The 14,276-nt window shown below is 45.2% G+C and overlaps 1 protein-coding gene and 1 long non-coding RNA gene across 4 annotated transcripts in view; one reads left to right on the top strand and one right to left on the bottom strand.

The window, feature by feature from the left end:
• Positions 1 to 494, bottom strand: part of pxk (PX domain containing serine/threonine kinase like) — a 40,465-nt gene extending 39,971 nt beyond the window's left edge. For 2 of the 3 annotated variants that reach the window (XR_004414600.1, XM_033036622.1), the window contains exon 1: positions 192 to 445. Coding sequence is in view for 2 of the 3 variants with exons in the window: in XM_033036622.1 (XP_032892513.1) it covers positions 192 to 293 (102 nt within the window). In the remaining variant the exon portion in view is untranslated. Of the gene's footprint in view, positions 1 to 191 lie in introns of all 3 variants that reach the window. The other variant, XM_033036621.1, reaches the window with a different exon arrangement.
• A 3,730-nt stretch (positions 495 to 4,224) lies between these two features.
• Positions 4,225 to 5,180, top strand: LOC116983532. The gene is made up of 3 exons (XR_004414722.1): positions 4,225 to 4,280; positions 4,365 to 4,544; positions 5,084 to 5,180. It is a non-coding gene; the product is annotated as an uncharacterized LOC116983532 (long non-coding RNA).
• The last annotated feature ends 9,096 nt before the right edge of the window (positions 5,181 to 14,276 follow it).

Below are 14,276 nucleotides of genomic sequence, written 5' to 3'. Positions count from 1 at the left end.
CCCCCACCCCCCGCACCACACCGGGCCCCCTCTCTCCACCCCCCCCAACCACTCCATCACCGGGCCCCCCTCTCCCCCCCACACCGGGCCCCCTCTCCCCCCCCCCCCCCCCCCCCCCACACCGGCCCCCTCTCCCCCCCACACCGGGCCCTCTCTCCCCCCCCCCCCCCACACCGGGCCCCGGGCCTCACCGTGTGCGACTGCAGGTTCTGGCTGGCCTCGATCACGCAGCGCAGCGGCACCGTGTCGTCCAGCAGCACCTTGCCCGGGCTCCTCTTCTCCATCAGCGCCATGGCGCCGCCGCCCGCCCGGCCAGCGTGAGGGGAGAGCGGCCGCCAACCGCACCGGCACCGACCGACCCACCGACGGACAGCCACGTCCCGCCAACCGCACGCTGGCCGCCCGGTCCTAGCGCCGACCCTCCCGTCACACAGGAGTCCGCCGGGTCCTAGCGCCGACCCTCCCGTCACCCGGGGTCCGCCGCCCACGTCCCGCTGCCGCACGACACCGCACAGTGTCCACCGGGTCCTAGCGCCGACCTCCCGCTGCCCAAGTCCCGCTACCACCCGCCGACATCCACACGGGGTCCGCTGGGTCCCACCGCCCGACCTCCAGCTGCCGGACCCAAGCTCCAGCCCAGTCCAGCACAGAGCCAGTTGATGAAATGCGCAGGAAGGAACTGCAGATGCTGGTTTACAACGAAGAGAGACACGAAATGCTGGAGTAACTCAGCGGGACAGGCGGCATCTCTGGAGAAAAGGAATGTTGCAGAAATCCCCCCCAGAAACGTCACTACAACTCCAGTCACCACACTTGCCTAGAAATAACTAATATATATATATATATATTATATATATATTTATATATATAAACCCTCGACTGCTATCAATTAAATATACCCTCAATTGTTGCCAATTTAATGTATTTCCAAAAACCATAGCCTATAGATAACTAAATAATATACTTGCTCAGGAATAACTATTACATAAATATCCCCTCCGCTGTTATCAAATAAAGAAGATAGACACAAAATGCTGGAGTAACTCAGCGGGACAGACAGGCCGCATCTCTGGAGAGAAGGAATGGGTGACGTTTCAGGTCGAGACCCTTCTTCAACATAAATATATACTCACATAATTTATAAAAAAAATAACAAACCAGAACCCAGCTAAACATTCTAGGACCTAAATGTTGAACAACCATCTTCAGGAGTCAGAGTCAATAAACAGTAGACAATAGGCCATTCAGCCCTTCGAGCCAGCACCGCCATTCACTGTGATCATGGCTGAACATCCACAATCAGTACCCCATTCCTGCCTTCTCCAGATATCCCTTGACTCCGCTAGCTTTAAGAGCCCTATCTAACTCTCTATTGAAAGCATCCAGAGAATTGGCTTCCGAGGCAGAGAATTCCACAGATTCACAACTCTCTGGGTGAATTTTTTCCCCCTCATCTCCATCCTAAATGGCCTACTCCTTATTCTTAAACTGTGGCCCCTGGTTCTCACCCAACATCGGGAACGTTTCCTGCCTCTAGCGTGTCGAATCCCTTGATAATCTTATATGTTTCAATATGAATCCCTCTCATCCTTCTAAATTCCAGTATATACAAGCCCAGTCGCTCCATTCTTTCAACATATGACAGTCCTGCCATCCCGGGAATTAACCTCGTGAACCTACGCTGCACTCCCTCAAAAGCAAGAATGTCCTTCCTCAAAACTGCACACAATACTCCAGGTGTGGTCTCACTATGGCCCTGTACAATTGCAGAAGGATCTCTTTGTTCCTACACTCAACTCCTCTTGTTATGAAGGCCAATATGCCATTAACTTTCTTCATTACCTGTTGTACCTGTAAGCTTACTTTCATTGACCGATGAACAAGGACCCCCAGATCTCTTTGTATTCCCCTTTTCCTAACTTGACACCATTCAGATAATAATCTGCCTTCCTGTTCTTGCCACCAAAGTGGATAACCTCACATTTATCCACATTAAACTGCATCTGCCATGCATCTGCCCATTCACCCAACCTGTCCAAGTCACCCTGCATCCTCATAGCATCCTCCTCACAGTTCACACTGCCACCCAGCTTTGTGTCATCTGCAAATTTGCTAATGTTACTTTTAATCCCTTCATCTAAATCATTAATGTATATTGTAAATAGCTGCGGTCCCAGCACCAAGCCTTGCGGTACCCCACTAGTCACTGCCTGCCATTCTGAAAGGGACCCGTTAATTACTACTCTTTGTTTCCTGTTTGGCAACCAATTTTCTATCCATGTCAGTGCCCTACCTCCAAAACCATGTGCTCTAATTTTGCCCACTAATCTCCTATGTGGGACCTTATCAAAGGTTTTCTGAAAATCCAGGTACACTACAACCTTGTGCATTTTCCTAGTTGTATCCTCAAAAAATCCAGAAGATTAGTCAAGCATGATTTCCCCTTCGTAAATCCATGCTGACTCGGACCGATCCTGTTACTGTTGTTTAAATGTGCCGCTATTTCATCTTTTATAATTGACTCCAGCATCTTCCCCACCACCGATGTCAGGCTAGGCCTTTCTCACGGGGCGACTTGACGCAAGAGTTGACCAGAGTTTAACATCGTGGGAACCTCGTGCGATAACAGTACGGCATTCGTGGACCACCGTGGACCACCGTGGCGCTAACGGCAGGTAATCGTGTAACTTGGTGACTCGGGAGAAAATTCAAGCAAGCTTGAATTTCTCCAAGAGTGACTTGTACACTTGTGGTTGAACATTGCAACATTATATGAACGTACTGGCCAGTGCGATATCCGTGCGATATCCGTAATAACTCTTGCGGTTACCGTGGGAACTCCTGCGAACGGTAAACCCGGAAGCTGGACAGAGGGGACAGAAGGTGAGTAAAAAAGGTGTTCTCAATATCGCCAATGGAACATGTGTCCATCGAGGACGTCCCACCTAATTGTCATTGTTGGAGAATCTTTTTAACAGGAACACTTGCAGAGATGGCTCCCAGAAAAGCTCAAAGAAAGGGGGTAAAGCATGTCAGAAAGGTTTTTGCCATGCAGGAGAATGAGGAGGAGACGCAGCAAGAGAGACAGGTGGAGAGGCAACAGGAGATGCCACAGATAACACTGCCTGTGGGCTCCTTGGAGCAGGGAGAGGGTGAGCAAGGTGGATTTCAGATTGCCTCCCCAGTAGCCGTTGTAGGAATAGCCTCTACAGACGCTTATGTAAAGGGAAGATGGCAGAAGGTAAGGCCATATAACTTCACCAGGGAACAAGAGGGGGAACTTGTAGAATGGTACCAATTTAACGAGATTCTCTACGATAAATCCAGAGAGGATTATAGAAACAGGGAGAGAAAACGGAACCTGCTGGAGACGAAGGCTGCGGAGTATCCCGGGTGCTCATGTGAGTATATATAACGATATATTAGTTCATCAACAGGAGAACCATTTAATGTTATCCAAGATTTAAAAGCATACAATGCTATAGATGTAAAAGTGCTGTTTTTGCAGTTAACTTAAACTTCTCTTATAAGTCTGTCTGTGCCCTGCAGCTGCAAAGTAAAAAAGTCGCAGACAGCTTTTACACCCTCTGTGTTTGAAGTTGGAATCATGTCTCTAAGAGCCATAAAAAAAATTATGCATGAGGGCAGGCAATTCTCACTTGTAATGCTTGTCTTAAAAAAGGCCATCTGTATTTACAAACTTGTGCTCAGGTATCCAAGAAGCACAAGAAATAGCACATTAAATGCGGAGGGCAGGCTTTTAAACAGGCCTCTATTTACTGTCCAGAACTTTTAATATAACGGAATACATCCAATGCTTGAAGTTCTATTTAATTCCACCACTCTACTGTAATGCAGATGACCAACTCATGCAATGGTTCACTAATCAGAGGACCATCTATGGAAAGGTCACCGCACTTGGGACCAAAACAGGGTCAGCTGGCAGCACACTGACAGAGAGGAATAGGTGGATCGAGGAGAGGTGGCAGTTCCTATCAGGGCATATTGTGCGTGTAGTGACCAGGACTAGCGCACCCAAGGTACTTTTATTACAACAAATTTTTGAGGTCATGAGGCTCTGGACACTATGTCTAAATGGTTTTATGTGATTCCTACAGGAACAACACATCATTGACCATGCGTTCGATGATCCTCTGGAAGGGACTTCCACGCTGAGCCCATCCACCAGTCAACAGCACCGCAGTAGGCACATTTCTAGCATCGACCTCACCACACCCGGAGGTGCTGAAGAAGGGACAGATGGAAACAGCATTAAAAGTGTGAGTATATAAACTTGATGCTTATTGGACAATGCACCCACCCAGCATTTTGCTGTTCTTTATATTTGCGCTGTGAATTTTCAGCTCAATAATACTGTTCGAGACGGTATTAAATTGTTGGAGGAAGGACGCCTGAGACCAAACAGCTTTACGCAGAGGGCAGTAGACTTCTGTCAAGCTATTATGGAAGAAGAAATAAATGAAGGACAATGGGATTTTGTATGGAATATGATCAATGGGGCAATCACTATGCGAAATAAAAAGGTATAGATCTATTCTTAATCTTCTTCCCTTCATTCAGCGTTTCTGTTAAAACTCTTTATTTCTCACATCATAAAGCAACATAGTTTTAATGTGTGGTGTTGTCTGTGCAGTTAATGGAAGCACGTGCACCTGAGGCGCAGCGTCCACTGGTTCCTCAGCCTCGCCAGCCTCACTTCTATGACCAGGTATTAACAAATATATGTGCGCTTCCCAAACTTAATTCATAATCTGTCTTCTTTTTATGCATTGACTAATACATCACTCTGTGATTCAAAAGTATACAGATAGGACATATGGATTGCCGCATACAATGGGAGCACATCCACCATTCTGTGCTGAACAGGTAAACAATTGTGTTTTGTGGGATTTAATTTAAAAAATAAAGATTTGCATCCGCATATGGACAACAACTTATTCATGAGTTATGTTAATGAGATTCAAGAAAAGAACTCTAATCTTTAAAGGGACTTTAATGAAAGGTCCCGCAATTTTATGGTCCGTGAGAAAATTTTCACATGTACTTCTTAATTTCCTTCTAGAGACACTCACCATCACCACTGATGTTTACAGAGCAGCAGCCTGCTAGAAATCCACCTTTGTCTTTTGTTTACGGAGAGGGCCGTGCACAAACACCATTTCAAGAAGGGCCAGATGGTTTCGCTGATGTCAATGACTCCAGTTAACCCTCGGACGTTGAGAATTATTTATGTGGTGTTTAATTAACCGTTTGAGTTTTAGTTTATTTTAGTTGTTGGCCACTCAACATTTGGTGTGACATCTAGAGTCCTTTATAAATGTCTGTATGTTAATATGTGTGTCTTTTCCTCTTGGGCATTACTTTGTTTCAGTTGGTGGCTCCACATTTTATGATAGTCTGAAGTGTGATAAAGCTTTTACCTCAGCAGTTTGATTGTCAGTGCTTGTTTACCTCATTGTTAAATAAATATATTTTTCACTATCAGCTTGATGTCTGCAATTCTTCATTAACACATCACTACAAGATGAATGTCTCTAATGTTATAATCCCTCTCATGCTGAAACACAAAATAGTTGAAGGGAGGTGATATAATCACATTTTCATTTATTTTCATTTTTGAGTGTTCAGGTCCATCAATTGTTGAGCTATTTAAACGTTTGAAAGTTTCACCTCGCGGTAGAAAATAAAATAAGCCAATCAGCACGGTAAATGTGAGACAAAGTCTTTATTCCTATTTGACAATATAAAAAGACGACTTCTTGCACATATTGAGAGAAGGTGCATCACACCAAACATTTGTCTATAAAAGGGCCTCGCAAACACGAAAATCAACAAATGAGGCACGCTAGATTATTTTAAACACATTATATTCATTAACTTCCGCAACAAGCCTAAACTCAGGCATTAAAAGGGACAATGCAATGTGCTAAATGGCAGGTTTTGCGGACGAACATCTTATAGGAAGCACATTTCAGAGGACAACACTAGAAAGTCAGCTTATTTGCTATGCATTTCTGCTAACATGCAGTAGTGTTCCTGTGGTCGGCTACCCATCAATATAGCTGTCCTGCCACGGCACACTCCCCAATTGTGAATTGTAGTAAGCGCAGAGATGGCCTCTTTGCTCTTTCGCACTGTATGTGCCCGAGTTACCTTTGAAACGCTGCAGTGGGACCATTTCCGCCTTGGTTGCACCACTTCTCCATGTACCTAGTGTTATTCCCCCTGTGTCACTGTCCACTAGGTCACCGTCCTGGATGGATGTTGCTGATCCAGCAGCTGCACCTCTCATTCGGATCAGGTTGTGCAGAACACATGCTGCATATACTATACTCTCCACATTCTTGGGCCTCTGCTCCATTGTCTTGAGCAAGCATCTAAATCTGTTTGCCAAGATGCCAAAAGAATTTTCTACAACCCTCCTGGCCCTTGACAGCCTGTAATTGAAGATCCTCTGTTCCCTAGTTAGATTCCTCTGTGGATATGGCTTCATAATCCAGGGCCGTAGTGCAAAGGCTTCGTCAGCAACCATCGCATATGGGATGTCCGGGCTGTCTTCTCCTGGCAGAGGTTCTGGATCAGGCATGCCTGCTGTTCCGCCTTCCATTTTCTTTCCAAGCCAGGTTTCTTTCCAAATCCGGCCATCACCAACACTTCCAGGTGTGCCCACATCCACATACAGGAAGTTGTAGTTATGATCAACCACCGCCAAGAGTACAATTGAGTGGAATTTCTTGTAATTGAAATAATTTGAGCCACCTCCGGGTGGTTTACGAATTGCCACATGCTTGCCATCCAAAGCCCCACATGTGTGAGCAAAGTTCCACCTGTTTTCAAACCCCAGTGCAACTCTCTTCCACGCATCTGGTGTACTGGGGCATTCTATCACTTCAGCTGAATAAAATTTGATGATCGCCTCACAGGTTTCTCGGACAATACCACAGATGGTGCTGGTGGCGACCAGAAAGTTGTAAGATAGACTTGTATAAGAATCGCCTGAGGCCATGTAGCGGAGGGTGATTGCTATGCGCAATCCTGGTTCCAGTGCCTTTCTCATTACAGTGTCAGTCTTCTTCAGCAGAGGTCCCAAATTATTCTTCAGCTCATTAAAGAGCTCGGGTGAAATTCTGACAAAGTTTGTGAATTCACTTTTATCCTCTTCGCACAGCACATTAAGCAGTTGATCATATTGTCCAAATTGAGATCCCCGTTGAAAGATGGGCTTCACCCAGTGAGACTTCCTCTTAATTCTCTCTTCAATTAATCTCACCCTTCTGCCTTCACGCAAGCGTTCTCGATGCACATGGTGGGCTGCTGCATACAGCGCGTCAATGAAAAAAACCACCATCCTGTACTCGAAACTATTTAGTATAGGCATGTCTCCAAATGAGCCAATTCAACCAAGGGAGGATATTTATAGTGTGTGGAAAAAAAAAGTGACATCATTTGTGCCACGTGATGATTTTACAACACTTCACAGTCCACAATGTTCATTCAAGATTTAACGGGAACGCTCGGGAGACGGACAGGTCACTCGCACAAATAACAGAAATGCCGAGTACCCGTGGGAACTCTTTATCTACCCCCCGTTATATCGTGTGATATCGTGCTAGACCACGACCACTTCACTCTGGTTACATCTTGCGTCAAGTCGCCCCGTGAGAAAGCGCTTTAACTAACTGGTCTATAATTCCGTTTTCTCTCTCCCGCCTTTCTTAAAAAGTGGGATAAAAATTAGCCACCCTCCAATCCACAGGAATAGCTGTAACAGAGTCGCTCCACAAATCAGTGCGGAATCCCACCGTCGAATGGATCTGTAGGAGACACCGCCTCAATAAGGCAGTCGACATCATCAGAGACCCACAACACCCTGGCCACGCTCTCATTTCACTCCAGCCATTGGGAAGAAGAGATAGGAGTCTGAAAACGGTAACGTCCAGGCTCAGGAACAGCTTCTTCGAAACAGAACAGTGAATCAGCTGTGGAGTTGCTGCCTTACTGCAACATGGACCTGGGTTTGAACCTGACCACGGGTGCTGTCTGTGCAGAATGTGTACATTCTCCCTGTGACTGTGTGGGTTTTCTCCAGGTGCTACAGTTTCCTCCCACGCTGCAAAGAGGTACAGGTTCGTAGGTTAATTGGCTTCTGTAAATGATCCGTAATGTGTGGGATAGTGCTAGGCCGATGGGCCTGTTTCCACACTGTGGCTATTCACCATATTTACGCCCCCTCATGAACTCGTTCACCTCAATAAGGCCACCTCTCAACCTCCTATGCTCCAAAGAAAAACATCTCTATGTTTTGGTTGCCGAACGAGCTCGGTGGAATGTTGCTGTGTGCGTGTTGAGCTGGTCTCACTCCAGGAGTTGGCTGGAACATTGTGTTAATTACAGGAACTGCAAAGTAAACTTCAGCGAGCGCCGTTCGATTGTCCAATGCTTACACCGCACAAAGTCCACGCTATGAGGATTAGTTTTAACTTTGACAGTGAGAACATTGCCAACTAACCTCACAGGCAGAAGGTACATAAGCTTGAAAGCACGCAACACCAGACTCAGGAACAGCTTCTTCCCCTCTGCTATCAGGCTTCTGAACGGCTAGGGTGCTGTCCGATTCACCTCTACCCCATTGCGGACATTGGACTTTGTCCATACTTCCCCTTTGATCTACCTACTGTACTTGAGTTTGAACTGATTGCATTTATGTACAGCATCTGATCTGTTGGATAGCATGCAAAACAAAGCTTTTCACTGTAGCTGGTGCACATGTCGATACTAAACCTAAACAGCATTGTTGCATCTACTACCATCCAATGATTTCAGAAGAATTTACTTAACTCATCAGTATGAAGAAGGGTCCCAACCCGAAACATAGTCTGTCCACTCCCTCCACTGATGCTGCCTGACCCATTGAGTTCCTCCAGCACATTGTGTTTTGCCGATGATTCCAGCACCTGCAGTTCCTCATGTCTCCATTTACCAAACCGGTTACCTTCTCCATCTCGTAGAGCAAGTTCAGCCAGTGCAGGGGAATAACCCTTTCAACGTGTTACTCTGTCTCAAGACGCAAAGGACTGCAGATGTGGAATGTGAAGCCCTCTCCCTCTCCCATCAGGCAAGAGGTACAGAAGTGTGAAGATACACATTTCCAGATACGCAGGTATGACGTTGTAGGCATTATGGGGACATGGCTTCAAGAGGATCGGAGCTCGGAGCTGAATATCCAGAGTTATACGTGCTATCGGAAATACGGAAAGGTGGGCAGAGGAGGGGAGGGGGGGTAGCTCAGTTGGTCAGGAATGAAATTCAGTCCTTAGTGAGGGATGTCATAGGATCAGAAGATGTGGAGGTATTGTGGACACAGCTGAGAAATTATACGGGTAAAAAGACCCTAATGGGAGTTATTTACAGCCCCCCAAACAGTAGTCAGTATATAGGGTACAAGTTACATCAGGAGATAAAATTGGTTTGTAAAAAAAGGCAATGGTTATGGGAGATTTTAATATGCAGGTAGACTGGGAAAATCAGGTTGGTACTGGACCCCAAGAAAGGGAATTTGTAGAGTGTCTCTGAGATGGATTCTTAGAGCAGCTTGTACTGGAGCCTACCAGGGAGAAGGCAATTCTGGATTTAGTGTTATGTAATGAACCAGATTTAATAAAGGGAACTCAAGATAAAGGAACCATTAGGAAGTAGCGACCACAACATGACAAGTTTTAATCTGCAATTTGCGAGTGAGAAGATGAAATCGATGTGTCGGTATTGCAGCTGAGCAAAAGGGTCTAGAGAGGCATGAGGGAGGAGCTGGCCAAAGTTGACTGGAAAGGGACCCTAGCAGGGGTGTCGGTGGAACAGTAATGGCAGGAATTTCGGGAAATAATCCAGAAGATGCAAGATCTTTTCATTCCAAAGAGGAAGAAAGATTCTAGGGGAAGAAAGAGGCGACCATGGATGACAAGGGAAGTCAAGGACAGTATATAAAACTAAAAGAGAAGGCCTATAACATAGCAAAAATTAGTGGGAAGCCAGAGGGTTGGGAAGCTTTTAAAGAACAACAGACGGTAATTAAAAAAACAATACGGAGAGAAAAGATGAAATACAAAGGTAAGCCAGCCAATAATATAAAAGAGGATAGCAAAAGTTTCTTCAGTTATATAAAGAGCAAGAAAGAGGCAAGAGTGGACGTTGGGCAACTGGAGAATTATGGGGAATGGGGAATGGGGATAATGGGGAATAAAGAAATGGCAGAGGAGTTGAATAACTTTTTTGCATCAGTCTTCACGGTGGAAGACACCAGTAACGTGCATGAAATTCAAGAGTCAGGGGGTGGAAGTTAGTGGAGTGGCTATTACTTGGGAGAAGGTGCTTGGGAAGCTGAAAGGGCTGAAGGTGGATAAGTCACCTGGGCCAGATGGACTGCACCCTAGGGTTCTGGAAGAGGTGGCTTTAGAGATTGTGGAGGTGTTGACAGTGATATTTCAAGAATCACTAGTCAGGAGTGGTGCCAGATAATTGGAAAATTACCAATATTACCCCGCTGCACAAGAAAGGAGCAAAGCAGAATAGGGGGAACTATAGGCCGGTTAATCTGACTTCTGTGGTTGGTAAGATTTTAGACCCAATTATAAAGGATGAGGTCACAGAGTACTTAGAAGTTCGCAATAAAATAGGCCAAAGTCAGCATGGCTTTGTGAAGGGGAGGTCTTGCTTGACAAATTTGCTGGAACTCTTTGAAGAAGTAAATAGCAGGACAGGCAAAAGATAGATCAGCCATGTTTGAATGGCGGAGTAGACTTGATGGGCCGAATGCCCTAATTCTGCTCCTATCACATGACTTTATGATTTAGGGAGTTTCTTCCCAGCTGTTATCAGGCAACTGAACCACCCTATCACCAGCCAGAGGGTGGACCTGACCTACCACCTACCTGACTGGAGAACCTACTCATTCCTGAGATTATTCTTGTAAACCTCCTCTGGACCCTCTCCAGAGCCACCACATCCTTCCTCAGATATGGATATGCCATTAATTATAAGGACTTTCTCAGTGGTTCGAATGGTACTGTATTGAAACATGTACCTGCCCTTCCACCTATTTTACTCCAGCATTTTGTGTCTACCTGGAATATCTTAGACGGTCAGGCATCTCTGGAGAACTTGGACAGGTGGTGAACTGAGAAAGGGTCTCGGCCCAGAACATCAACTCAAGGAAGGGACCCGATCCGAACACCTGTTCATGTTCTGCAGATGCCGTCTGACCCACTGAGTTAGTCCAAGGTAGACAAAAATACTGGAGAAACTTAGCGGGTGAGGCAGCATCTATGGAGAGAAAGAATAGGCGACGTTTCGGGTCGAAACCCTTCTCTCCATTGATGCTGCCTCACCCGCTGAGTTCCTCCAGCATTTTTATCTACCTTCGATTTTTCCAGCATCTGCAGTTCTTTCTTAAACATTGAGTTAGTCCAGTACTTTGTCTTTTTTTATATAAAACATCATCTGCAGTTCCTTGTTTCTGGAAGATTGTGTTGCTAGTTCTTATGACTGAGCTAAACATGTTGCAATGCCACAGTAGAATTAGATGTTCCAGTAAAAATTAAACTAGTCTTTAGAAATTTTTTACCTTTAGAAATATTTGCATGAAATGTTGCATGAAACACAATGTTGCATGAAATCACAGGGGTAATGAATGGCCATCAATAGTTTGTGTTCAAACATATGAACACACCAGGCTGTATTTAGTTTTATTTATAATTCATGTAAGCCAACATTAATGATCCTTAGTGCCATCATGTGTCCAGTTTATGCATTACAATCAGTAATGTAATTTATTTCAAGCTGAAAAACGCCCTCCAAATCTTATTGGGCATTAGACAATAGGTGCAGGAGTAGGCCATTCGGCCCTTCGAGCCAGCACCGCCATTCAATGCTGATCATCCCCAATCAGTACCCCACTCCTGCCTTCTCCCCATATCCCCTGATTCCGCTATCTTTAAGAGTCCTATCTAGCTCTCTCTTGAAAGTATCCAGAGAACCGGTCTCCACCTCCGAGGCAGAGAATTCCACAGACTCACTACTCTCTGTGTGAAAAAGCAGTCTTGCATTGTACACATGAAGGAATGAAATTCAAAACTAGAAGGGCCAACATTTTTTTTGTAGGAGTGTTTGATATATTAATATATTTAGAATAAAATAATTTTAACACTTCCTGTAAAGCTCTGGGACACTAAAATAATGGGTTAGATATGGCACTGTGACACAGAGGTAGAGTTGCTACCTTACAGCGCCAGAGACCCGGGTTCGATCCTGACTGCGGGTGCTGTCTATACGGAGTTTGTACATTCTCCCCGTGACCCCGTGGGTTTTGCTCAGATGCTCTGGTTTGTATTTTAATTGGCTTCGGTAAAATTGTAAATTTCCTAGTGTGTAGTGTAGTGTACAGGGGGATCACTGGTTGGTGTGGACTAAGAGGGCCAAAGGGCCTGTTTCCACACTGTATCTCTAAATTAAACACGGGATTTTCAAAAGATCTGGGTTTAATTCCACTTTCACAATGTGCAAGGTTCCATGTCTTGTCGTAAGGTCACAAGTGATAGTAGAATTAGGCCATTCGGCTCCATCACGTCTACTCTGCCATACAATCATGGCTGTCTATCTCTCCCTCCCAACCCCATTCTCCTGCCTTCTCCTCATTACCTCTGACACCTGTACTAATCTAAAATCTGTCTGCAGTATATCTGCCTTAAAAATATCCAGACTTGGCCTCTATAGCCCTCTGTGGCTTGTAACACAAGGTTGTGCCTGTTTCCATCGATCTGAATCAATGGTCACAAAATGGCAGAGTGGAAAATGACAAAGTTGCTGGAGGAACTTGGCGGGTCAGGCAGCATCTGTGGAGGGAATGGTGAGTGGGACCCTTATTCAGAAAATTGCTTGTGGTCTCCACTGATGGGTGTGCTATTCAAGAATGAGTGGAGTAGGTTTCCTGCTTTATGCCTTACCTCCTCTCATGGCCCTTCAGCCCATCTTGTCCATGCCAGCCAAGTTGCCTAACCCAGCTACTCCCTCGTGCCTATGCCTGGCCCATGTCCCTCTCAACTTGCCTATCCATGTACAAGAATCTTTCTAGTGTAATCATTGTTCCTATATCTACCATTGCTATGGCACCTCATTCCATACACACACAGCCCTGTTTGGAAAAAAATGCCCCCCATATCCTTTATCGATCGCCTTTCAATTTAAGCCGAAGGTGGACACAAAATGCTGGAGTAACTCAGCGGGACAGGCAGCATCTCCGGAGAGAAGGAATGGGTGACGTTTCGGGACGAGACCCTTCTTCAGGCTTTCAACTTAAGCCTTTGCCCTCTAGTTTTAGACTATTCTTCCCTGGAAAAAGACTGTGGCTATTCATCTTACCTCTGTTGCCCCTCATGTTAGGCATGGAAAATTATTTATTTTCAATTTTGTTTTAGGGGCCGAAGTAGTTAGATTTGCTGCAGTACTTTCATTGCCCAGTTATCTATGTTCAAAATGACTATTGTTAATGGGTACTAAAGTCTACAACTAATGTTCAGTCTCAACCCAAAGAATGATACCAACACATAGTGTCACCCATCAATGTTCATCAGAGATGCTGCCTGACCTGTTGAATTCCTCCAACACTTTGCATCTTTTCATAAACCAGCACCTGCAGTTCCTTGTTTCCCAATGTCAATAAAGTGGTTTCGGATGCGGAATTCATGAATGGTGCCTCAAGACAGTTTTCTATACCTAAGATGCTGACTGTTGCGTTCCCTGAATTAACAGCCACCTCAATTAATCCAAATTAGAAAAAAAAAGGCTTTTAATCAAGACACTTCTTTCAAACAAAAGTTGATTTAAAAAAAAAAAATCTCCAATCTTTGGTCATGCGAGTGCTTATGTATCGTGAGTGATACATGTACTGTAGAAGAGCTAATAGGACTTGATGTTTCAATCCCTGTAGTAAGTCGTCACTCTTGCTATTTGCAGTGGGATTGGAGTGGTGAAAGGCAGGGCAGGTACGTCATTGGGGCCATCAAATGGGCACCTCCTTCTTTGACGTTTCATTAATAAGCCCACAACATCTCCAGAGGGCTCAACGGTGATACTTGGCGTCCCAGGCACACCCCCTCAATTCCATACCCTCCTGTCTTCATCTTGCAGCCCAATTGTTATTTCTCCTTTTGATCCAAAGCCTATTGCTGCTTTTTTTCTGCAGAATTTGATAGGGAGTTGATTGC

The sequence above is a fragment of the Amblyraja radiata genome, chromosome 18 (assembly GCF_010909765.2).
Source record: "Amblyraja radiata isolate CabotCenter1 chromosome 18, sAmbRad1.1.pri, whole genome shotgun sequence".
NCBI classification, from domain to species: Eukaryota; Metazoa; Chordata; class Chondrichthyes; order Rajiformes; family Rajidae; genus Amblyraja; species Amblyraja radiata.
This window is presented reverse-complemented; position numbering and strand designations above follow the sequence as displayed.